This window comes from Oncorhynchus mykiss, chromosome 4, assembly GCF_057628025.1.
Source record: "Oncorhynchus mykiss isolate SJ-2025 chromosome 4, ASM5762802v1, whole genome shotgun sequence".
NCBI classification, from domain to species: domain Eukaryota; kingdom Metazoa; phylum Chordata; class Actinopteri; order Salmoniformes; family Salmonidae; genus Oncorhynchus; species Oncorhynchus mykiss.
In genome coordinates, this window is record NC_143025.1 from 50,917,490 (window position 1) to 50,944,846 (window position 27,357).

A 27,357-nucleotide genomic window follows, 5' to 3' on the forward strand; every position below is an offset into this window, starting at 1 on the left:
CGGGACAATGGTGTTGAACGCTGAGCTGTAGTCAATGAACAGTATTCTCTCACAGGTATTGTTCTTATCTAGGTGGGTGAGGGCAGCGTGGAGAGTAATCGAGATTGCGTTGTATGTGGATCTGCTGGCGTAATGCCAATTGGAGTGGGCCTAGGGTGGCTGGGATGGTGGAGTTAATGTGTGGAGTAACCAGCCTCTCAAAGTACTTCATGATTACAGATGTGAGGATTAGACCCTGGAATAACGCACCCTGGAATACCGTCGGGGCCAGTGGCCTTGCCGGCGTTGACCTGATTTAAAGACCCTTCTCTCATTGGCCTCGGCGAGCGAGATCACCCAATCCTCTGGGTTGGTGACGGCTCTGACACCCGGCTCAATGTTGTCAAAGCATGCATAAAATGAATTGAGTTCGTCTGGTAGAGGCATTGTCAGGCAGATCACGGTTGGGTTTTCCTTTGTAATCCGTAATGAACTGTAGGCACTGACACATCCAGCAGGGGTCAGAGCCTGTATTATGATTCCATCAATGGTCTCTGACTTGTGGTCAGACCTGCTCAGGTGGAACTAATTTTTTTCAATGCTGAATTGAACGTCATTGTTTTCTCAAAGGTGATAATGTATTTTTTTTGCAAAACTCTTCACTGAATTTAAAAGTAATTCAAGTAATCTAGTTTTCCCAAATATTTGTCCTGATAACGTAAGTGATTACAAAAAACGAATTGGGTTACATTCAACTCCCGAGTTAAATTTTCTTGGGCTCCCGAGTGGCGCATTGATCTAAGGCACTGCATCTCCATGCTTGAGGCGTCACTACAGACTTCCTGCTTTGATTCTACTTTATCACAACCTGGCTGTGATTGGGAGTCCCATAGGGCGGCGCACAATTGGCACAGCGTTGTCCAGGTTTTGCTGGTGTAGGCTGTCATTGTAAAAAAATGTGTTCTAACTGACTGACTTGTCTAGTTAAAGGTAAATATTAACTGATCACATGTAATCTGTTACTCCCCAACCCTGAATATGACCCAGGTCTACATGAGTCATTTGATGTATAGTATACTGGAGCACTTTACACGGATTAACCCTGATCCCTTGGACATTTTCTTTGGTTGATAAAGGAAAGGAGACTGTAGTTGGGGATTTGGAACAGTAAAGGGAACAACATTATGTATTTATAAGGAGGGCTCATCCTCCACTGGACAACTTTGCCAACAACTAATCATCTTGTTGGGCATTGCCAATGAATGGCAACTACTTCGGTGTTTCCTTTACATTGTATTAACAAGAAATATAATCCTTTTCAAAATGTTCTACATTCTAATTTTCAGGGACTACATCCAAATGCCACACTATTCTCTACATAGCACTACAAATGGAATAGCGTGGCATTTGGAATGCAAACACAAAGCTTTAAGTTTTACCAGACAACCTAGGGTCCATACTTGTGAATATTAGAATAAGTTTAACCTGGACCTACATTGTAGTTGGTCCCATCCGATAACCTGCCACATGTTAGCCCTATGCTAACCTCACCAGGTGACAATGATTATTTCCTGTCAGAACAAATTCTGCATCAGCTTATCAAAGATCTTTAACTTCATATCCACCAACAAATTGCATTTCTTAAAATAGGTCCTTGGCCACCAGAGGGATATTTAACCTCAAAATTCAAGGTTGACTTTTGTTCCTCTTGGTCTGTCTCAAGTAGTGCCAAAATTGCATCATGATGATGATGATGATGATGCATCCTTGACTAATGTTAGACACAATTCAAAAGGCACATTTTCTCATATGTCAAAATCCTACACTTTTGCTCATCTGTTTTGCACACATCCATGTGCTTTTACAGAAAATAGGTCAATGCAACAAGTTTATTGTACATTGTAAAAAACAAAAAAGCTGAAGAGCCATATGGACTTGTCATATAGCTGTCATGACGTACCATCAACATAATTGCTTCCTGGTGGCAAACTTAGCTAAAGCAGTTGCCTCACATGACAATGAGGCATTAACCATGGGTTAACCATGGGTTCGAGCTCCCCTCATGTCAAGCAATTTTGGTAAGGGAAACACTGCTTGTCCTCTGTTCAATGAGACAGTTGATAATTATAAAACATTGTACATGTAAGGGTAGCCTGCTTTACGCGTTCACATGTCAAATAATGTGGTTTTTCCCTATGGGTGATTGAAGCTAGTAAAAGATTTTCTGGAATGACAGTCACCGTTTTTTTGGGGGGGGGATTATGACTGGATTGTTCTGTTTCAGGGCTCCAAGCAATGATGACATCATACTCATCAGCTGACAGCAGCCACACCTGGGAATGTTGGGAGCAGAGGATGATTCTGGAAATTGGGAACCCGGAACTCTGAAATACAGGAAAGAAGCCTGATGGAAATACTGTTCAATAATATTTGGGACCATGCAGGTTTTTATAGGCAGAATTTGTATATTTTCCACGGGAGCAAATGTGGAATATAAGTGCCAAATAAATTATTTATATTGCCTTTTAAACATTAAACTAAAAGCCATGTATGATATCTGCTGGCTCAAAGCCAGTGGCTCTGTATTTGCAAAGAGAAGGAAAATATTGAAAACAATAAGTGTCCACTCCACCTCTGAGGAATGGGCCTGGATAAATGTAACCACTCTCAAATTCATAGGCGGGGCTATGGATGCAAGGACTAACCATCATGATATCAAAATTATAGTTAACTATGTTTTGTTGCTATACAGTGTTTTACTTTGTTTACAAACATTGGCGTAAAAAAAACAAGCTTATATTTTGGGTTCTAATGGTGTACGACTGTTGAACTAAGCTCATGAGGCATTTTCACAGGGACATTCTTCAGAGGTTTACAGGACCAGAAAGTCATTTCAGGCAAGCACAGGGAGAGCCTGACTGCTATGTGATTCTGATGCCCTTCGTATGTATGCAACATCAATGTGAAACACATGTAATTTATTTTTCGGTGTTTCATAGATTCGTATGTTCAAAATAAATCTGTAAATGCACTACTAAAAATAATTTGTCTTTATCATTTGTCAATTATTTTGTCCATTTTGGAAATACCATTGTGTCTAAGGCCACCATTACTTTTCAGTAAATAGAAAAGGTAATGCAGTCACTTGAAAAAGGAAGAAGGTAAATTGCATAATCCACTCATGCTATGTACTTAGTAATTGAACTTTGGAATAAAGAGCTCATGACACCTGTAAGCTGCAAAGTCAATATTATTGAAAGATGAACTGCCTCTACACACACACAGGCATGCATGTCTTCCCTGTATCATAAAGATAAGAAAATGTGAGTCTGCCTTTCCCAGGTTTAAGACGGCAGGGAAAAGACAATTTGCGGAAACTGAACCTTGAGTGCGTGACAGAATATGAGACAATGATGAAGTGGCATATATTATTCTGTTACATGCATTATTTGGTCATTTACTTTTACTACATAGCTGTGTAATAAATGCGTTGTGGCTAAGTATTTCATGAATGTGTTGTAACGGGTCCCAACTGCATTCAAGGATAATGAATAGGCATACAGTATTTAGTCATCTTAATAGAAGCATCATTACAATAACAGTGTAGTGTCATGGCTGTAATCAAAAGTGCTAGTGAATGGTAGCGATTAGTCACGGGACCCCCCCCCCAAAAAAAAAATCTCCAAGAAATTTGCCTGCAATTCTGTTATGATATATTGTTGTGACATGAAATATCAGTTAGCAAACAATAAAATTGTATCTATTTTAAATGCTTGATCTAATATAGCATACGCCGTTGCATTCCCATTGTTTTGGTACATTTCCATTGAGTAAAGGTAGCTCCAAAATGCAGCTGTTTCAGCCTCTCCTTTCTGTGGTGGAGAGGCAGACAGAGAAATTAGTGTAGGCATTCATTAATCTTCTCTGGTTTTGCGTGTTTGGCTCAGGGTGCTGTAACTCATAGGGAGACTAGGTCGCCAGCAAAAGCCCATCTTCAGTGCTCAATTGATTTACAGTAGAAGCAAACAGAGACCAGATCTTGTCGTTTCCAAGGGGAGCAAATTAATTATAGTGGGTAGAACAAGCAAGGAGGTGGGCAGAGCCAAGCATGAGCTAGTGAGATTCTATTTATTTGCACATTTCCGTGGTGCCAAGACAACAACCTCTCCCTCAATGTGTTCAAGAGTTGATTGTGGACTACAGGAAAAGGCGGACCGAACACTCCCCCATTCTCATCGACGGAGTTGTAGTGGAGCTGGTTGAGCTTCAAGTTCCTTGCTGTTCACATCACCAACAAACTAACATGGTCCAAACACACCAAGACAGTCGTGACGAGGGCACGACAAAACCTATTTCCCCTCAGGAGACTGAAAAGATTTGGCATGGGTCCTCAGATCCTCAAAAGGTTCAACAGCTGCACCATCGAAAGAGCATCAATGCCTGGTATGGCAACTGCTCGGCCTCCGACCACAAACGAACTAGAGAGGGTCGTGTGTCCAGGCCAGTACTTCACTGTGGCCAAGGTTCCTGCCATCCAGGACCTCTATACCAGGTGGTGTCAGAGGAAGGCCCTAAAAATTGTCAAACTCCAGCCACCCTTGCAGGCAAGCGGTACCAGAGCGCCAAGTCTAGGTCCAAGAGGCCTCAAACAGCTTCTACCCCCAAGCCATAAGACTCCTGAACATCCAATCAAATGGCTACCCAAACTATTTGCATTAACCCCCCAACCCGCACATTGGCTCTGTACCGGTCCCTCTGTATATAGTCTCGGTGGTATTTTACTGCTGCTCTTAACTCTTGAAACTAGGGGGCACTATTTTCATTTTTGGAAAAATAACATTCCCAAAGTAAACGGGCAAATTTTCAGGACAAGATGCTAGAATATGCATACATATTTGGGATAGAAAACACTCCAAAGTTTCCAAAACTGTAAAAATATTGTCTGTGAGTATAACAGAACTGATATTGCAGGCGAAAGCCTGAGAAAAATCCAATCAGGAAGTGACTCATGTTTTGAAAGCTCTGCGTTCCGATGCGTCCCTATTGAGCAGTGAATGGGCTATCAACCAGATTCCTTTTTCTACGTATTCCCCAAGGTGTCTACAGCATTTTGACGTAGTTTCACACCTTTATATTGAAGAATGAGCGTAAACGACTACATTGTGTACGTGTCCGGCTGAAGGCTCTGAGTAATTCTTGTGTAATAGACAGAGGTAGCTATTTTCCCTCCCGGTCTTACTGAAAATACAGCTGTCCTGGTTGATATATTATCAAATAGATATTTGAAAAACACCTTGAGGGTTGATTATAAACAACGCTTGCCATTTGGAATATTTTTCGGAGTTGTCGTGACCAATTTCCGGTCGAATTCTCAGCCAAACTTGAAGAACTAACGGAGTTATTTCGGCTACAAAAATCATCTTTTTGGATAAAAAGGAACATTTTCTATCTAACTGGGAGTCTCGTGAGTGAAAACATCCGAAGCTCATCAAAGGTAAACTATTTAATTTTATTGTTTTTCTGATTTTCGTGACCAGGTTGCCTGCTGCTAGCTAGGCATAATGCTATGCTAGGCTATCGATAAACTTACACAAATGCAGGTCTTGCTTTAGCTGTAAAGCATAATTTCAAAAACAAAAGGCTATTTCACTTGTGATTTCATGAATATTAATATTTTCTAGTAATGTTTTTGTGCGTTGCGTTATGCTAATTAGTGTCAGTTGATGACAATTCTCCCGGATCCAGGAGAGGGATTTCCAAGAGGAACTACTTGTTACTTTTATTTCTTATTCATATTTTTTAAACTGCATTGTTTGTTAGGGGCTTGTAAGTAAGTATTTCACTGTAAGGTGAAACCTGTTGTATATGGCGCATGTGACTAATACAATTCTGAAGTGCATGTGTCCAATAATTTAATTTGCCCCTTGCACACCTTCTAAACTGTAAAGGCTTCTAGGAGTAGTGGGTGGAGGAGTCAGGCGCAGAGAGCAGGGTAGTTCAAAACGTGGATCTTTATTCCAAGAACAGAGAAACGGTCACGCCACACACAAGGGCGCATAAATACCCAGTCCAACAAACAGGACGAAACTGTCCAGAAAAACGGAATCCACAATAATCCACACACCATGAACAGAAAAGCCGGCGGGCCTACCAGGTTTAAATAGCCCAAAACAAAACCCAAACAAGAAACAGGTGAAACTAATCAGACAAAACTAACTGAAACAGAAAAGGGGATCGGTGGCAGCTAGTAGGCCGGCGATGACGACCGCCGAACGTCACCCGAACAGGAAGAAGCACCATTTTCCGCGGGATTCGTGACAGTAACCCCCCGGAGCGACCCGGTGGGTGAGGCGCGATCCGGATGGAGGCGATGGAACTTCCTTAGTAGCGATGGATCCAAAATATCCCCCACCGGTACCCAGCACCTCTCCTCCGGACCGTACCCTTCCCAGTCCACGAGGTACTGCAGGCCCCTCACCCGGCGTCTCGAGTCCAGAATAGCTCGTACCGTGTACGCCGGGTACACCTCGATGTCCAGAGGGGGCGGAGGGACCTCCGGCAACTCACCTTCTTGTAGGGGACCAGCTACCACCGACCTGAGGAGAGACACATGAAACGAGGGGGTAATGCGATAGTAAGAGGGGGGTTGTAATCTATAACACACCTCCTTTATCCTCCTCAGGACTTTAAATGGCCCCACACACTGCGGCCCCAGCTTCCGGCAGGGCAGGCGGAGGGGCAGGTTTCGGGTCGAGAGCCAGACCCTGTCCCCAGATGCGAACACAGGGGCCTCACTGCAGTGGCAGTCAGCGCTCTTCGTCTGCCTGCTTGAGAGCGTCCTGGACTGCCCTCCAGGTCTCCCTAGAGCGCTGCACCCACTCCTCCAACGCAGGAGCTTCGGTCTGACTCTGATGCCACTGAGCCAGGACCGGCTGGTAGCCCAGCACGCATTGGAATGGCGACATGTTCGTGGAGGAGTGACGGAGTGAGTTCTGCGCCCATGGGACGTACCTCGCACATTCTTCTGGCTGGTCCTGGCAATACGACCGCAGGAACCTACCCACTTCCTGGTTCACTCTCTCCACCTGCCCATTACTCTCGGGGGTGATAACCAGAGGTCAGGCTGACCGAGACCCCCAGACGTTCCATAAACGCCCTCCAAGCTCGGGACGTGAACTGGGACCTCGATCAGATACGATGTCCTCCGGCACCCCATAGTGCCAGAAGACGTGGGTAAATAGAGCCTCCGCAGTCTGTAGGGCCGTAGGGAGACCAGGCAATCGGAGGAGACGGCAGGACTTAGAGAACCGATCCACAATGACCAGAATGTAGTGTTCGCCTGAGACGGGGGAAAATCAGTAAGAAAGTCCACCAACACATGAGACCAGGGCCATTGTGGAACCGGGAGGGGCTGTTTCCCTCTAGACAGGTGCCTAGGAGCCTTACTCTGGGCGCACACCGAACAGGAGGAGACATAAAGCCTGACGTCCTTGGTGGGCCACCAGTATTTCCCCCTAAGACCCCGCACCAGCCTAGAAGCTGAAAGGATGGGAGTAGGATCGATGGACCGGTCCTCAGTATCATAGAGACGGGACAGCGCGTCGGCCTTAGTGTTGAGGGAACCTGGTCTATAAGAGTCTGTGAATCTGAATCGGGTAAAGAACATGGCCCACCTAGCTAGACAAGGATTCAGTCTCCTCGCCGCCCGGATATACTCCAGATTGCGGTGGTCAGTCCAGATGAGGAAAGGGTGCTTAGCCCCCTCAAGCCAGTGTCTCCACACCTTCAGGGCTTTTACCATAGCTAACAACTCCCGGTCCCCCACATCATAGTTCCGCTCCACCGGACCCAGCTTCTTCGAAAAGAAAGCGCAGAGGCGGAGCTTCGGTGGCGTGCCCGAGTGCTGTGATGGCACGGCTACAACCCCAGCCTCGGACACATGCACCTCCACTATGAACGCTAACGAGGGGTCCGGATGCGCCAATACGGGCGCATCAGTAAACAGCGCCTTCAACCGGTTGAAAGCTCCGTCTGCCTCGGCCGACCACCGTAAACGCACCGGCCCCCCCTTCAGTAGTGAGGTAATAGGATCTGCCACTTGGCCAAAACCCCAGATAAACTTCCGGTAGTAATTAGCAAACCCTAAAAACTGCTGCACCTCCTTTACCGTGGTCGGAGTCGGCCAATTACGCACAGCGTTAACGCAGTCACACTCCATCACCATCCCGAGGTGGAAATGTGATAACCCAAGAAGGAAACAGCTCGTTTGGAGAACACACATTTCTCAGCCTTGACGTATAGGTCATGCTCCAGCAGTTGCCCAAGTACCTTGCGCACCAGGGAGACATGCGTGGCGCGTGTGGCGGAATAGATCAAGATGTCATCAATGTACACCACCACACCCTGCCCGTGCATGAGAATCTCATCTACCAAGACTTGAAAGGCGGCTGGAGCATTCTTTAACCCATAGGGCATGACGAGGTACTCATAGTGGCCTGATGTGGTACTAAACGCGGTTTTCCACTCGTCTCCATCCCGAATACGCACCAGATTATACGCGCTCCTGAGGTCCAGTTTCGTGAAAAAACACGCTCCATGGAATGATTCCACCGCCGTAGCGATGAGTGGTGGCGGATAACTAAACCCCACTGTGATCGAGACCTCGATAATCAATGCACGGACCCAGACCTCCCTCCTTTTTTTTCACAAAAAATAAACTTGAGGAGACTGGTGACATGGAGGGCCGAATATACCCCTGTCTCAGAGATTCCGTGACATATGTCTCCATAGCCAACGTCTCCTCCTGTGACAATGGGTACACGTGACTCCTGGGAAGTGCAGCGTTCTCCTGGAGGTTTATCACTCAATCCCCCCGTCGATGGGGAGGTAATTTGGTCCCCTTTTTTTTTTACAAAAAGCGATAGCCAAATCGGCATATTCTGAGGGAATGCGCACAGTGGAAACCTGGTCTGGACTCTCCACCGACGTGGCACCAATGGAAACTTCTATACAGCTACCTGAACACTCATCTGACCACCCCTGAAGAGCCCCCTGTCTCCAGGAAATGAGGGGATTGTGAATAGCCAGCCAGGGAACCCCCAGCACCACTGGAAACGCAGGTGAATCGATAAGGAAGAAACTGATCCGCTCCCTTATGATCCCCCTGCTTTACCATGTCCAGCGGAACCGTGGCCTCCCTAACCAGCCCTGACCCTAACGGTCAGCTATCTAAGGAGTGCCCGGGGAAGGGTGGGTCTATCAGCACCAACGGAATCCCCAACCTACGGGCGAGTCCGCGATCCATAAAACTCCCAGCTGCGCCTGAATCGACTAGCGCCTTATGCAGGAGAGAGGGAAAAAACACAGGGAAAAATAAAAATAAAAACATGTGACCAACAGGGAGCTCTGAGTGAGTTTGATGCTTACTCACCTGGGGTGGCCAAGAAGTGTTCCTCCTGCCATCTCGACTCCCAGACGGACTCCTAGAGCACCGGTCTGAAGTGTGTCCTCTCCGCTCGCAGTAGGTGCAGGAGGAGCCCTCCTAGATGCAGCCCCTCCCAACTCCATCGGAGTTGGAGCAGGAGGGCTGGGGGGTGGAACTGACAGGACCCCTTCTGAACGCCCGCATGCAGGTTGTCCAGCCGGATCGGCAAGTCTATGAGCTCCTCAAGGGAGAGTGTGGTGTCCCGACAAGCTAGCTCCCTGCTGACTCCATCAGGGCCCTGTCATTCCACCCCGCACAAGCGGCCAATGTCTGGAACTCCAAGGCGAAGTCTTGCGCGCTCCTCGTTTCCTGTCTGAGGTGAAACAGTCGCTCATCCGCCGCTCTGCCCTAAGGAGGGTGGTCAAAAACGGCCCGAAAACGGTAGTGGTCCCGAGCAGAGTCTGGGCCGTTCCAGACAGCGTTGGCCCATTCCAGGGCTCTACCCATCAAGCAGGGGACGAGGAGGCTCAAACTCTCTTCACCCGAGGGAGTCGGACGAACAGTAGCCAGGTAGAGCTCAAGCTGGAGCAAAAATCCCTAGCAGCCAAACGGTTTTGTTATATTTCAGTCTTCGTGATGTATACTGAACAAAAGTATAAATGCAACATGCAACAATTTCAAAGATTTGAAGTAAATTCATTAGTCCCTAGTATATGGATTTCACATGACTGGAAATACACATGCATTTGTTGGTCACAGACACCTTAAAAGGTAGGGCGTGGATCAGAAAACCAGTAAGTATCTAGTGTGACCACAGCATGCAGTGCGACACATCACCGTCACATAGTTTATCAGGCTGCTGAATAAGTTCGAAGCATATGCATATTAGCCCACAATTCATAAACTCAATGTTAGGCTTATTACTGCAGTGAATGTATCAAGTCAATTTACACAGTGAAAGGAAAAAATAGTTTAATCAGACAAAGAAATCATAGGTAGCCTACACTTAGTGTGCTCCCTCTCAGTCCCCCGGTACCAGCTTGAACAGCTACCCTATTGATTCTGTTTTTTTAGGGACAAGAAATGTATCCTACCAAGGCTACAACAACACAATTTAATGAAGAATGCCATTATTGTTTTCAAGTGAGTACAAATGTATCGGCAAACAGAAACATGCTAATGCAGGGTTTTCTAGTGGTGCGCAAATTAATTGTAATAATGCATGAGCGTAGAAGAAGTTATTTCCGTGTTTCAAAGTGTTCGAAAATGAGGTGCATAGGATACCTGTCTTATTGTTGATGTTTGATGGTTGACTGTAATACCCATGGAACCACATGTAGAAGAAGGGTTAGTTATATTTGATGTAAGCGAGAGAATAATCTTATAAAAGTTGCATATTGTTAACGGGCCCCTTTTTAAAATACCGGTAGACCCATGCAGGCAGTATGGCAATATTTCAGATCGATTACTAGCTAGCTTGTTTACTCTACAAGTATGCTTGACTTCCATGCAATAAGAGCTAAAGATATGGGAAGTACAGTAGCCATAAACTGATAACCCAAATGTTATAATGTTTGTGTGTGTGGCTCAAAACTGTACTGGTACTGGTTTTGTTGCATGTCATCAGCTTTGTTGAGTTTGCCGCACCAATATTTTCATGTTAAAATCGCAACTGTTACTGAATATTCCAAAAGGCCAAACCAAGTTTTGAAACTTATGCTGATATATAGCCTGCGCTAGCCCTATTTCCCCATTGGTCGGTATAGGCCCTCTTCTTTTTCTTCTTCTCCTTCTCACTGAGGTCAATGGTGCAGTTCCCTATTGAGTTATATCCTTAGGGCCCAACTGTATCTAAAGTTATCTATCTGGATTTCACTTAGCCTATTGGATAGGATTAAATGCATAGAAATTGAATGGACAAATCATTAATTTAATCCTATCCGATAGCTGAAATAGATCACTTCTGAAAAACTGGGCCCAAGGTACATTTTACGGATCAAATCGCTTAGTTGAAGATCATAACTCTTCCGTAACTCATTAACAGCTAACTGACAGGTTCATTTTCTCGTCATCTTCTCAGATCCGCAGTAAAAAAAACAATATAGAGGTAAAATGGGATGTAGTACTTTCATATTTTGAAATTCCATGTAATTTTTGAAGATTTCTCACAACAAGCATATCTCTGTGAAATGTCAACAGAGCACTGAGCATATACCAACCTTTTTATTTTCAGCCCTTTACATTTTTACTAGTGTCAACATAATTATATTGATGCGAGCTGTGAAAACAACTTTGAAGAAGGCTACCAAAAAAGGTAAAATCCTCAAGTTATTATGAGAAACCTGCACTGCTATGTCAACAGAGCTCTGTGCTTATTATTGGATGTATTAGGTTATGAAATCCGACTTTTGGATGTAATGTAGGGATGTAAATGTCTGTAAATTTTGCTGCCGACTAACCGACTCTCATTAACCGGTCACCAACTGTAAATGTTTTCCAAACAGTACAATGATGTGCATAGGAGAGAATTTCATAATTACACATGGATCGATAGAGCTAGATACATCATCTTTTATGACTAACAATTTATATAAGGTTGAAGTCGGAAGTTTACATACGCCTTAGCCAAATACATTTAAACTCTGACATTTAATCCCAGTAAAAATTCCCTGTCTAGGGTCAGTTAGGATCACCAATTTATTTTAAGAATGTGAAATGTCAGAATAATAGTAGAGTGACTTATTTCAGCTTTCATTTCTTTCATCACATTCCCAGTGGGTCAGAGGTTTACATACACTCAGTTAGTATTTGGTAGCATTGCCTTTAAATTGTTTAACTTGGGTCAAATGTTTTGGGTAGCCTTCCACAAGCTTCCGACAACAAGTTGGGTAAATTTTTGCCCTTTCCTCCTGACAGAGCTGGTTTAACTGAGTCTGGTTTGTAGGCCTCCTTGCTCGCAGATGCTTTTTCGGTGCAGAGCGTGTCTCCTTCCTGAGCTGTATGATGGCTGCGCGGTCCCATGGTGTTTATACTTGCGTACTATTGTTTGTACAGATGAACGTGGTACATGCAGGTGTTTGGAAATTTCTCCCAAGGGTGAACCAGACTTGTTGAGGTCTACAATTTTCTTTCTGAGGTCTTGGCGGATTTCTTTGGATTTCCCCATGATGTCAAGGAAAGAGGCACTGAGTTTGAAGGTAGGCCTTGAAATACATCCACAGGTACACCACCAATTGACTCAAATTATGTCAATTAGCCTATCAGAAGCTTCTAAAGCCATGACATAATTTTCTGAAATTTTCCAAGCTGTTTCAAGGCACAGTCAACTCGGTGTATGTATACTTCTGACCCACTGGAATTGTGATACAGTGAATAATAAGTGAAATAATCTGTCTGTAAACAGTTGTTGGATAAATTACTTGTCATGCACAAAGTAGATGACCTAACCAACTTGCCAAAACTATAGTTTGTCAACAAGAAATGTGTGGAGTGGTTGAAAAACAAGTTTTAATGATTCCAACCTAAGTGCATGTACAGTGCCTTGCGAAAGTATTCGGCCCCCTTGAACTTTGTGACCTTTTGCCACATTTCAGGCTTCAAACATAAAGATATAAAACTGTATTTTTTTGTGAAGAATCAACAACAAGTGGGACACAATCATGAAGTGGAACGCCATTTATTGGATATTTAAAACTTTTTTAACAAATCAAAAACTGAAAAATTGGGCGTGCAAAATTATTCAGCCCCTTTACTTTCAGTGCAGCAAACTCTCTCCAGAAGTTCAGTGAGGATCTCTGAATGATCCAATGTTGACCTAAATAACTAATGATGATAAATACAATCCACCTGTGTGTAATCAAGTCTCCGTATAAATGCACCTGCACTGTGATAGACTCAGAGGTCCGTCAAAAGCGCAGAGAGCATCATGAAGAACAAGGAACACACCAGGCAGGTCCGATATACTGTTGTGAAGAAGTTTAAAGCCGGATTTGGATACAAAAATATTTCCCAAGTTTTAAACATCCCAAGGAGCACTGTGCAAGCGATGATATTGAAATGGAAGGAGTATCAGACCACTGCAAATCTACCAAGACCTGGCCGTCCCTCTAAACTTTCAGCTCATACAAGGAGAAGACTGATCAGAGATGCAGCCAAGAGGCCCATGATCACTCTGGATGAACTGCAGAGATCTACAGCTGAGGTGGGAGACTCTGTCCATAGGACAACAATCAGTCGTATATTGCACACATCTGGCCTTTATGGAAGAGTGGCAAGAAGAAAGCCATTTCTTAAAGATATCCATAAAAAGTGTTGTTTAAAGTTTGCCACAAGCCACCTGGGAGACACACCAAACATGTGGAAGAAGGTGCTCTGGTCAGATGAAACCAAAATTGAACTTTTTGGCAACAATGCAAAATGTTATGTTTGGCGTAAAAGCAACACAGCTGAACACACCATCCCCACTGTCAAACATGGTGGTGGCAGCATCATGGTTTGGGCCTGCTTTTCTTCAGCAGGGACAGGGAAGATGGTTAAAATTGATGGGAAGATGGATGGAGCCAAATACAGGACCATTCTGGAAGAAAACCTGATGGAGTCTGCAAAAGACCTGAGACTGGGACGGAGATTTGTCTTCCAACAAGACAATGATCCAAAACATAAAGCAAAATCTACAATGGAATGGTTCAAAACTAAAACATATCCAGGTGTTAGAATGGCCAAGTCAAAGTCCAGACCTGAATCCAATCGAGAATCTGTGGAAAGAACTGAAAACTGCTGTTCACAAATGCTCTCCATCCAACCTCACGGAGCTCGAGCTGTTTTGCAAGGAGGAATGGGAAAAAATTTCAGTCTCTCGATGTGCAAAACTGATAGAGACATACCCCTAGCGACTTACAGCTGTAATCGCAGCAAAAGGTGGCGTTACAAAGTATTAACTTAAGGGGGCTGAATAATTTTGCACGCCCAATTTTTCAGTTTTTGATTTGTTAAAAAAGTTTGAAATATCCAATAAATGTTGTTCCACTTCATGATTGTGTCCCACTTGTTGTTGATTCTTCACAAAAAAATACAGTTTTATATCTTTATGTTTGAAGCCTGAAATGTGGCAAAAGGTCGCAAAGTTCAAGGGGGCCGAATACTTTCGCAAGGCACTGTAAATTTCCGACTTCAACTGCATGTACATATTCTCATTCACCCCTTTAGATTTGTGTGTATTAGGTTGTTGTTGGGGAATTGTTAGTTAGATTTTACTGCACTGTCGGAACTAGAATCACAAGCATTAACATCTGCTAACCATGTGTATGTGAGCAATAAAATGTTATGAATGAGGGGACACAAGATTGTTGGACGAAAACGAGCAAGGGACACAAAGGTTAATATCAAAATTACAACAGTAATGACACAACCAACTCATTCTTCTCTCTACAGATTCTTAAATACAATACAAAAGACACATCGTAAATAATCCCCTGTCATGGGCTACTATTGACAAGAATGATCTGTCAAAGAGATGATGAAGGGGGTTTCGTTTGTGCTTGGAGACAGTAAATCTATTGTTGCGTTTGAGAATGGGGAGAAATTGCACCTTTCAATTGATCTCCCATACACAACAATACATAATGCTCTCCTTAGACTTTTCACACCTTCAAAAGCAGCTCCCAATGTCCCTCCCTAAATGTGAATCTCAAATTGGTCTTATGTAGCAAAACTTGAAAGTGTTTTTTTTACATTGGATAAAAGTAGAGACGCAGAGCTACAAAATGGTATATCATACAATGGATTTTTTAGGAACAATGGGAAGTAATTCTGATTTGAATGTTGATAAACTCACTTTTGAGAAAATGGCCTTTGAATTATTTGGTACCTACAGGAGAGCTCTCCTTTGTCTACACCCATTCAGCATTGTTCACACCCTCTTAAGCCAGCTCCACCCATCTCTTTAAGGATTCACATATGAGGTCATGTGCTAAACAGTGAGTAGTGTAGTAAAGATTAAGACCAAAAGTGGTTAATGTAGTAGCCTACAATAAGGAAAAATTCAGGTAAACAAAGTGTCCAGATAAAAATATTTATAAATATTAGATGACGCTTACCCAGACATACTTGTCTAAATTGATGGGTCATGTGAAAGAAATGCTATAAAACACCCAGCCACATCCAGTGGTGGAAAAAGTACAAAATGTCATACTTGAGTAAAAGTAAAGATACCTTAATAGAAAATGACTCAAGTAAAGTCACCCAGAAAAATACTACTTGAGTAAATGTCAAAGTATTTGGTTTTAAAAATACGTAAGTAAATGGAATTGCTAAAATGTACTTAAGTATCAAAATATAAATAATTTCAAATACCTTTTTTTTATCGACGGATTTACAAACGAAGCATTTGTGTTTAGTGAGTCGGCCAGATCAGATGCAGTAGGGATGAGAGGAGATGTTCTCCTGATAAGTGTGTGAATTGGACAATTTTCCTGTCAAAATATAACGAGTAGTTTTGGGTGTCATTAACAAGTACATTATTTTCACAGCTTGCTAGGTGGATGGGTCTCTACAGAAGGTGTAAACGGTACAGCCAAATGGTCACTTGCATAGTAGCAATATCAGAAATAGTGTCCAAATAAATAAAATAATATACAGTATGTACAAAAACAACATCAGGAACGATAGTGATAGACAAGGTAGTTAAATGCATTAGAGGTCGACCGATTATGATTTTTCAACGCCGATACCGATTTATTGGAAGACCAAAAAAAAGCTGATACCCATTAATCGGACAATTTATTTATTTATTTGTAATAATGACAATTACAACAATACTGAATGAACAAATATTTCAACTTACTATAATACATCAATAAAAATTTAGCCTCAAATAAATAATGAAACATGTTCAATTTGGTTTAAATAATGCAAAAACAAAGTGTTGGAGAAGAACGTAAAAGTGCAATATGTGCCATGTAAAAAAGCTAACATTTGAGATCCTTGCTCAGAACATGAGAACATATGAAAGCTGGTGGTTCCTTTTAACATGAGTCTTCAATATTCCCAGGTAAGACGTTTTAGGTTGTAGTTATTACAGGAATTATAGGACTATTTCTCTCTGTACCATTTTTATTTCATATACCTTTGACTATTGGATGTTCTTATAGGCACTTTAGTATTGCCAGTGTAAAAGTATAGCTTCTGTCCCTCTCCTCGCCGCTACCTGGGCTCGAAACAGGGACACATCGACAACAGCTACCCGAGAAGCATCGTTACCCATCGCTCCACAAAAGCTGCTGCCCTTGCAGAGCAAGGGGAATTATTGCTCCAAGTCTCGGAGTGAGTGATGTTTGAAATGCTATTAGCGCCCACCCCGCTAACTAGCTAGCCATTTCAGATCGGTTACACCAGCCATTAGGATGATAGGCTTGAAGTCATAAACAGCGCTGTGCTTGCGAAGAGCTGCTGGCAAAACACACAAAAGTGCTGTTTGAATGAATGCTTACGAGCCTGCTGCTGCCTACTATCACTCAGTCAGACTGCTCTATCAAATATCATATCATAGACTTAATTATAACATAATAACACACAGAAATATGAGCCTTTGGTCATTAATATGGTCGAATCCGGACACTATAATTTCGAAAACAAAACCTTTATTATTTCAGTGAAGTACGGAACTGTTCGGTATTTTATCTAATGCATGGCATCCCTAAGTCTAAATATTCCTGTTACATTGTAAAACCTTCAATGTTATGTCATAATTACGAAAAATTCTGGCAAAATAGTTCACAATGAGCCAGGCTGCCCAAACTGTTGCATATGCCAGTATCGGACAGTCTCTCCACTACAACGCCGGATTCCTGCCGTAATCCCTGGACCATTACTACTTATCTTCACAGCTAGCTAGCGCCCACCGAGTTACCCAGTACCAAAGCTATCCCTGAGGCCCACCTCCTGGCCTACTCAGTTGTTCATCCGGACTCCACCCAAACATGGCTAGAACCCACTACTCCACCGGATCCTTGCCGTAAGCTCTGGACCTTGGCACCGGATCACCGCTACTACCGAGTGGATATAGTGGCTAATACCCCTGCCCCGAAGCTAGCACCAGTTAGCCGTGAGCCAGGTGCATCTCCCGGCTAGCAAACTAAATTACTACAACTACAATACCTCTTTCACCATCTGGCTTGGATTCCTAGTTGACACGGCGCCCCACCGCACCACCATGACTGGTCTGCCGACAAATACTCCATCCACTATGCCTTCAACCGGACTCCGTCGGACGTCGGAGCAGACGCTTCTACTAGCCCCGGGCTACTAACTTTAAACGCTGTGTCGCCCGCGTGCTAGCGTAGTAGCGCCTACTCCGTGGCTTCCCTGTTCCATCTATTGCTGCCCCCTGGACCCTATGATCACTTGACTACATAGCTGATGCCTGCTGGACTGTCTATTAATCACGGTACTCCATTCTGTTTATTTTTTGTTTATCTGTCGGCCCCAGACGCGAGCTCAGGCTCTGTGTGTAGTTAACCGACCTTCCCTGCCCATTCATCCCCATTTTACCTGCTGTTGTTGTTTTAGCTGATTAGCTGTTGTTGTCTTAGCTATCTCTTCCAATCAACACCTGTGATTAATTTATGCCTCGCTGTATGTCTCTCTCAAATGTCAAAATGCCTTGTATACTGTTATTTAGGTTAGTTATTGTTTTAGTTTACAATGGAGCCCCTAGTTCCACTCATCATACCTCTGATGCCCTCTTTGTCCCACCTCCCACAAATGTGGTGACCTCACCCATTATAACCAGCATCTCCAGAGATACAACCTCTCCTATCATCACTCAGTGCCTGGGCTTACCTCCGCTGTACCCACACCCCACCACATCACTGTCTGCACATCATGCCCTGAATCTATTCTACCATGCCCAGAAATCTGCTCCTTTTATTCTTTGTCCCCAATGCTCTAGGCAACCAGTTTTGATAGCCTTTAGCCATACCCTCATCCTACTCCCCCTCTGTTCCTTGGGTGATGTGGAGGTAAACCCAGGCCCTGCGTGTCCCCAGGCACCCTCATTTGTTGACTTCTGTGATCTAAAAAGCCTTGGTTTCATGCATGTTAACATCAGAAGCCTCCTCCCTAACTTTGTTTTTCTCACTGCTTTAGCACACTCCGCCAACCCTGATGTCCTTGCCGTGTCTGAATCCTGGCTTAGGAAGGCCACCAAAATTTCTGAGATTTCCATACCCAACTACAACATTTTCCATCAAGATAGAACTGCAAAAGGGGGAGGAGTTGCACTCTACCGCAGAGATAGCCTGCAAAGTTCCGTCATACTTTCCAGGTCTATACCCAAACACTTATTTTAAAAATTAATCTCTCCAGAAATAAGCCTCTCACTGTTGCCGCCTGCTATCGACCCCCCTCCGCTCCCAGCTGTGCCCTGGACACCATTTGTGAATTGATCGCCCCCCATCTAGCTTCAAAGTTCGTTCTGTTAGATGACCTAAACTGGGATATGCTTAACACCCCGGCAGTCCTACAATCTAAGCTAGATGCCCTCAATCTCACACAAATCATCAAGGATCATCCAGGTACAACCCTAAATCTGTAAACATGGGCACCCTCATAGACATTATCCTGACCAACTTGCCCTCCAAATACACCTCCGCTGTTTTCAATCAGGATCTCAGCGATCACTGCCTCATTGCCTGTATCCGCTATGGGTCCGCGGTCAAACGACCACCCCTCATCACTGTCAAACGCTCCCTAAAACACTTCTACGAGCAGGCCTTTCTAATCAACCTGGCCCGGGTATCCTGGAAGGAAACTGACCTCATCCCGTCAGTCGAGGATGCCTGGTCATTCTTAAAAAGTAATTTCCTCACCATCTTAGATAAGCATGCCTCGTTCAAAAAATGCAGAACTAAGAACAGATATAGCCCTTGGTTCACTCCAGACCTGACTGCCCTTGACCAGCACAAAAAAACATCTTGTGGCGGGCTGCAATAGCATTGAATAGTCCCCACGATATAAACTGTTCAGGGAAGTCAGGAACCAATACTTTAAAAAAGTTAGCTTTTTCAAGCAGAAATTTCATCCTGTGGCCCTAACTCCAAAAAGTTTTGTAAAAAAGTTTTGTAAAGTCCATGGAGAACAAGACCACCTCCTTCCAGCTGCCCACTGCACTGAGGCTAGGTAACACGGTCACCACGATAAATCCATGATAATCGAAAATTTCTCAACGGCTGGCCATGTCTTCCTCCTGGCTACTCCGACCCCGGCCAACAGCTCCGCTCCCCCCGCAGCTACTCGCCCAAGCCTCCCCAGCTTCTCCTTCACCCAAATCCAGATAGCAGATGTTCTGAAAAAGCTGCAAAACCTTGACCCGTACAAATCAGCCATTGTTGCAAACCCTATCAACTCCCTGTTCAACCTCTCTTTCATATCGTCCGAGATCCCTAAAGATTGAAAAGCTGCCGCGGTCATCCCCCTCTTCAAAGGGGGTGACACCCTAGACCCAAACTGTTACAGACCTATATCCATCCTGCCCTGCCTATCTAAAGTCTTCAAAGCCAAGTTAATAAACAGATCACTGACCATTTTGAATCCCACTGTACCTTTTCCGCTGTGCCATCCGGTTTCCGAGCCGGTCACGGGTGCACCTCAGCTACCCTCAAGGTACTGAATGATATCATAACCGCCATCGATAAAAGACAGCACTGTGCAGCCATCTTCATCGACCTGGCCAAGGCTTTCGACTTTGTCAATCACCGTATTCTTATCGGCAGACTCAATAGCCTTGCTTTTTCTAATGACTGCCTCGCCTGATTCACCAACTACTTTGCAGACAGAGTTCAGTGTGTCAAATTGGAGGGCATGTTGTCCGGACCTCTGGCAGTATCTATGGGGGTGCCACAGGGTTAAATTTTTGGTTCCGACCTTGAATATGTGGACAACTATAAATACCTAGGTGTCTGGTTAGACTGTAAACTCTCCTTTCAGACTCATATTCAACATCTCCAATCCAAAATCAAATCTAAAATCGTCTTTCGTTTTCGCAACAAAGCCTCCTTCACTCACGCCACCAAACATACCCTCGTTAAACTGATCAATACTCTACTCAGCAAACTGTATGCAGTCTATCATAGTGCCATCCGTTTTTTACCAAATCACCTTTTACCACCCACCACTGCGACCTGTATGCTCTAGTTAGCTGGCCCTCGCTACATATTCGTTGTCAGACCCACCGGATCCAGGTCATCTATAAGTCTAAGCTAGGTAAAGCTCCGCCTTATCTCAGTTCACTGTTCACGATAACAACACCCACTTGTAGCACACGTTCCAGCACACGTTCCAGCAGGTATATCTCGCTGATCATCCCCAAAGCCAACACCTCATTTGGCTGCCTTTCCTTCCAGTTCTCTGCTGCCAGTGACTGGAACGAATTGCAAAAATAGCTGAAGTTGGAAACTTACTTCCCTCACCAACTTTAAACATCAGGTATCTGAGCAGCTAACCGATCGCTGCAGCTGTACATAGACCATCTTAAATAGCTCACCCAATCTACATTCCTCATCCCCATATTGTTTTTATTTACTTTTCTGCTCTTTTACACACCAGTATCTCTACTTGCACATCATCATCTGCTCATTTATCACTCCAGTGTTAATCTGCTAAATTGTAATTATTCGCTCCTATGGCCTATTTATTGCCTACCTCCTCATGCCTTTTGCACCCACTGTATATAGACTTTCTTCTTTTTCTACTGTCATTGACTTGTTTATTGTGTAATTGGCTTGTTTATTGTTTATTCCACGTGTAACCCTGTGATGTTGTCTGTGTCACAATGCTTTGTGTCACGAGTCCGACCGAGGGTGTTTCCCTTTCCCGGGCAGGTGGCGCTCGGCGGTCGTCGTCACCGGCCTATTAGCTGCCACTGATTGTTTTTCCTTCCCCTCCTTGTATGTTGAGTGGTAGCACCTGTGAATGTTTAATTAGTTTGTCTTTATTAGACAGCCGGCCCGCCTGGTTGTTGTGCGGGATTATTTCTATGTAAACCTTCGGCTCTGTGGTATAGGCACGTGTTAGTGTCCGGTCGGGATTGTTTCCCATTGTACATTTTGATTTCCCTGTGTTTTGGGAACGTAACGTTTTTGTGAGCACCCTGTGGTGCATTGGTGCGATTAAAAGACGCGCAGCATTGAACTCTCTGTCTCCTGCATTTGACTCCACACCCACGACACCCGGAGCATTACAGAATCCCGCACCAATCAAATTGATGGAGTCAGCAGTAGCAGCAGCCAACCCTCTCCCATCGATGGAGGAACGGGTTCTCCACCACACCACCGTCCTTCATCGGATCGGATCCGCGGTGGATCAAGTGATGGAGAGAATGGACAGATGGGAGAGGAGTGGGCTCCTCTCTCCACCTTCGGCACCCACGGTTCCGGACTCCCCATCTCCCGACTCCAGCACCCTCCGTCTGACGCTACCGAGGGCTTATGATGGAGCGGCGGCGGGTTGCCAGGGGTTTCTGCTCCAGCTGGAGCTATACCTGGCCACCATCAGACCCACTCCCTCAGGAGAAGAGAGGGTGAGTGTCCTCATCTCCTGCCTCACAGGTCGTGCCCTGGAATGGGCGAACGCGGTCTGGAATGGTCCAGACTCAGCGCGGGAGCACTACCCAGAGTTTTCCCGTCGCTTCCGCGCCGTGTTTGATCACCCTCTAGACGGCCGAGCGGCGGGAGAGCGACTATTTCACCTCAGGCAGGAGAGGAGGAGCGCCCAGGATTACGCGCTGGAGTTCCGGACCTTGGCAGCCGGATCTGGGTGGAACGACAGGGCCCTCATGGACCACTACAGGTGTAGTCTCCGAGAGGATGTCCGCCGGGAGTTAGCGTGTCGGGACACCACTCTGTCACTGGATCAGCTGATTGACATGTCCATTCGACTGGATAATCTGCTGGCTGCCCGCGGGCGTTCAGAGAGGGTCCTGTGCGTTCCACCACCCAGCCCTCCGCTCCCATTCCGATGGAGTTGGGAGGGGCTGCGCCGAGGGGTACCGGAGGAGGAGGCCTTCCCTGCACCAACTGTGGTCGGAGAGGACACACGTCTGATCGGTGCTGGGGGGGTCCGTCTGGGAGTAGAGATGGCAGGCGGAACGCTTCTCGGTCACCCCAGGTGAGTCAGCATCAAACTCACCCAGAACCCCCTGTTGGCCACATGTTTGTCTTAACTTTTTTCCTTCGCTTTTTTCCCTCTTCCCAGCATAGGGCGCTCGTCGATTCAGGCGCAGCTGGGAACTTTATGGATCGCGGACTCGCCCTTAAGTTAGGGGTTCCGCTGGTGCCGATAGATTCTCCTTTCCCCGTGCACTCCCTAGATAGCCGGCCATTAGGGTCAGGGATGGTCAGGGAGACCACGGTCCCACTGGACATGGTGACGCAGGGGAATCATAGGGAGCGTATCAGTTTCTTTATTATTGACTCGCCTGCGTTTCCAGTGGTGCTGGGGACTCCCTGGCTGGCCCGGCACAATCCTAAAATTTCGTGGAAACAGGGGGTTCTCCAGGGGTGGTCAGAGGAGTGTTCTGGAAGGTGTTTGGGAGTTTCCATCGGTGCCACGTCGGTGGAGAGTCCAGACCAGGGTTCCACGGTGTGCATTCCCCCCGAGTATGCCGATTTGGCAATCGCTTTCAGTAAAGTGAAAGCGACTAAATTACCACCTTATCGACCGGGAAGGGATTGTACGATAGATCTCCAGGTAGACGCTGCGCTTCCCAAGAGTCACGTGTACCCGCTGTCCCAGGAGGAGACGTTGGCAATGGAGACATATGTCATGGAGGCGCTGGGACAGGGGTACATTCGGTCCTCCATTTCACCCGTCTCCTCAAGTTTCTTTTTTGTGAGGAAAAAGGAGGGAGGCTTGCGTCCGTGTATCAATTATAGAGGTCTAAACGCCATCACAGTGGGGTATAGTTACCCTCTACCTCTCATCGCTACGGCGGTGGAATCGTTCCACGGAGCGCAGTTCTTCACAAAACTGGATCTCAGGAGCGCGTATAGTTTGGTGCGTATTCGGAAGGGAGACGAGTGGAAAACCGCATTTAGTACTACATCAGGCCACTATGAGTACCTCGTCATGCCGTATGGGTTAAAGAATGCTCCAGCCGTTTTCCAATCCTTTGTAGACGAGATTCTCAGGGACCTGTGCGGGCAGGGAGTGGTGGCTTATATCGATGACATTCTGATCTACTCGGCCACTCACACCGCGCATGTGTCTCTGGTGCGCAAGGTGCTTGGTAGACTGCTGGAGCATGACCTATACGTCAAGGCTGAGAAATGCGTGTTCTCTAAACGAGCCGTCTCTTTTCTGGGATATCGCATTTCCACCTCGGGGGTAGTGATGGAGGGTGACCGCATTAGGGCCTTGCGTAATTGGCCGACTCCGACCACGGTAAAGGAGGTGCAGCGTTTTCTGGGTTTTGCCAACTACTACCGGAGGTTTATCCGGGGTTTTGGCCAGGTAGCGGCTCCCATCACCTCACTGCTGAAGGGGGGCCCGGTGCGTTTGCAGTGGTCAGCAGAGGCGGACGGAGCATTCAACAAGTTGAAGGCGCTGTTTACTGATGCGCCCGTGTTGGCGCATCCGGACCCCTCTCTAGCATTCATAGTGGAGGTGGACGCGTCCGAGGCTGGGGTGGGTGCCGTGCTATCACAGCGCTCGGGTACGCCACCAAAACTCCGACCCTGCGCTTTCTTCTCAAGGAAGCTCAGCCCAGCGGAGCGTAACTATGATGTGGGGGACCGGGAGTTGCTAGCGGTGGTTAGAGCTCTGAAGGTGTGGAGACACTGGCTTGAGGGGGCTAAACACCCCTTTCTCATCTGGACCGACCACCAGAATCTGGAGTATATTCGGGCAGCTAGGAGACTTAACCCACGTCAGGCAAGGTGGGCCATGTTCTTCACCCGGTTCCGATTTACTTTGTCTTATAGACCGGGCTCCCAGAACGTGAAGGCTGACGCACTGTCCCGCCTTTATGACACGGAGGATGGGTCCACCGAACCTACTCCCATCCTTCCCGCCTCGAAGCTGGTAGCCCCAGTGGTATGGGAGGTGGACTCGGACATCGAGCGGGCGTTACGGGCTGAACCCGCGCCTCCTCAGTGTCCAGCGGGGCGAAGGTACGTGCCGCTTGGTGTTCGGGACAAACTGATTCGGTGGGCTCACGTCCTACCCTCCTCGGGTCACCCTGGGGTGACGAGGACAGTGGGGAGCCTTCAGGGGAGGTATTGGTGGCCTACGTTGGCTAAGGACGTTAAGGGTTATGTCTCCTCCTGTTCAGTGTGCGCTCAGAGTAAGGCTCCTAGGCACCTTCCTAGAGGGAAGCTACAACCCCTCCCTGTTCCACAGCGGCCATGGTCACATCTGTCCATAGATTTCCTAACCGATCTCCCGCCGTCTCAGGGGAACACCACGGTTCTGGTAATTGTGGATCGGTTCTCTAAGTCCTGCCGTCTCCTCCCGTTGCCCGGTATCCCTACAGCCCTACAGACTGCGGAGGCGTTATTCACCCATGTCTTCCGGCACTACGGGGTGCCGGAGGACATCGTTTCTGATCGGGGCCCCCAATTCACGTCCCGGGTATGGAGAGCGTTCATGGAACGTTTGGGGGTCTCTGTCAGCCTGACCTCCGGTTATCACCCCGAGAGTAATGGGCAGGTGGAGAGAGTGAACCAGGAGGTGGGTAGGTTTCTGCGGTCGTATTGCCAGGATCGGCCAGGGGAGTGGGCACGATACATTCCCTGGGCTGAAATGGCTCAGAACTCACTACGCCACTCCTCTACTAACGTGTCCCCTTTTCAGTGTGTGTTGGGGTACCAGCCGGTCCTGGCACCATGGCATCCGAGCCAGACCGAGGCTCCTGCGGTGGAGGAATGGGTACAGCGCTCCAAGGAGACCTGGAGGGCCGTCCAGGAATCTCTACGACAAGCGAGTGGACGGCAGAAGAGGAGTGCTGACCGCCACCGCAGTGAGGCCCCCGTGTTTGTACCGGGGGACAGGGTCTGGCTCTCGACCCGAAACCTACCTCTCCGCTTGCCCTGCCGGAAGCTGGGTCCGCAGTGTGTAGGGCCCTTTAAAGTCCTGAGGAGGATAAACGAGGTGTGTTATCGATTACAACTCCCTTCCTATTATCGCATTAACCCCTCGTTTCATGTGTCTCTCCTCAGGCCGGTGGTAGCTGGTCCCCTGCAGGACAGTGAGGTACCGGAGGTCCCTCCCCCCCCGCTGGACATCGAGGGGTCCCCGGCGTACACGATCCGGGCCATTCTGGACTCAAGACGCCGGGTGAGGGGCCTGCAGTACCTCGTGGACTGGGAGGGGTACGGTCCGGAGGAGAGGTGCTGGGTACCGGTGGGGGACATCTTGGATCCCTCCATGTTGAGGGATTTCCATCGCCTCCATCCGGATCGCCCTGCGCCTCGTCCTCCGGGGCGACCTCGAGGCCGGTGTCGGCGCGCTGCGGGAGCCACGCGTCAGGGGGGGGGGGGGGTACTGTCACGAGTCCGACCGAGGGTGTTTCCCTTTCCCGGGCAGGTGGCGCTCGGCGGTCGTCGTCACCGGCCTATTAGCTGCCACTGATTGTTTTTCCTTCCCCTCCTTGTATGTTGAGTGGTAGCACCTGTGAATGTTTAATTAGTTTGTCTTTATTAGACAGCCGGCCCGCCTGGTTGTTGTGCGGGATTATTTCTATGTAAACCTTCGGCTCTGTGGTATAGGCACGTGTTAGTGTCCGGTCGGGATTGTTTCCCATTGTACATTTTGATTTCCCTGTGTTTTGGGAACGTAACATTTTTGTGAGCACCCTGTGGTGCATTGGTGCGATTAAAAGACGCGCAGCATTGAACTCTCTGTCTCCTGCATTTGACTCCACACCCACGACACCCGGAGCATTACACTTTGCTTTATCTTGGCTAGGTCGCAGTTGGAAATGAGAACTTGTTCTCAACTAGCCTACCTGGTTAAATGAAGGTGGAATGAAAATAAAAAATAAAATAAAAATGTCCAGGTTGTCCTGAGGTATGGGCCTAGGGCTCACGTCCTCCAAGAGAGAGAAAGAAAGACAGCGAGAGAGGGAGAGAGAGAGAAAGTGAGAGAATTAGAGAGCATACTTAAATTCACACAGGACACCGGATACGATAGGAGAAATACTCCAGATATAACAGACTGACCTTAGCCCCCCGACACATAAACTACTGCAGCAGAAATACTGGAAACTGAGACAGGAGGGGTCAGGAGATACTGTGGCCCCGTCCTACGATACCCCGGACAGGGCCAAACAGGCAGCATATATAACCCCACCCACTTTGCCAAAGCACAGCCCCCATACCACTAGAAGGATATCTTCAACCACCAACTTACCATAGGACCTACTGAAGAGATGAGTCTTCAATAAAGACTTAAAGGAGACCGAGTCGGCATCTCTAACATGGATAGGCAGACCATTCCATAAAAATTGAGCTCTATAGGAGAAAGCACTGCCTCCAGCTGTTTGCTTAGAAATTCTAGGGACAGTAAGGAGGCCTGCATCTTGTGACCGTAGCGTGCGTGTAGGTATGTACGGCAGGACCAAATCGGAAAGATAGGTAGGAGCAAGCCCATGTAATGCTTTGTAGGTTAGCAGTAAAACCTTGAAATCAGCTCTTGCCTTAACAGGAAGCCGGTGTAGAGAGGCTAGCACTGGAGTAATATGATCAAATGTTTTGGTTCTAGTCAGGATTCTAGCAGCCGTGTTTAGCACTAACTGAAGTTTATTTAGTGCTATATCTAGGTAGAAAGTATAGTCGTGGCCAAAAGTTTTGAGAATGATACAAATATTAATTTTCACAAAGTCTGCTGCCTCAGTTTGTATGATGGCAATTTGCAAATACTCCAGAATGTTATGAAGAGTGATCAGATGAATTGCAATTAAT

The 27,357-nt window shown here is 46.4% G+C and overlaps 1 protein-coding gene across 2 annotated transcripts in view; it reads left to right on the forward strand.

The window, feature by feature from the left end:
• mcoln2 (mucolipin TRP cation channel 2) overlaps window positions 1-3,020 on the forward strand; it is a 73,414-nt gene extending 70,394 nt beyond the window's left edge. For both annotated transcript variants that reach the window (XM_021599969.3, XM_021599967.3), the window contains exon 14: window positions 2,264-3,020. In XM_021599969.3, the coding sequence (XP_021455644.1) occupies window positions 2,264-2,300 (37 nt within the window). In that variant the 3' untranslated portion in view covers window positions 2,301-3,020. The remainder of the gene's footprint in view (window positions 1-2,263) is intronic.
• Window positions 3,021-27,357: the final 24,337 nt, after the last annotated feature.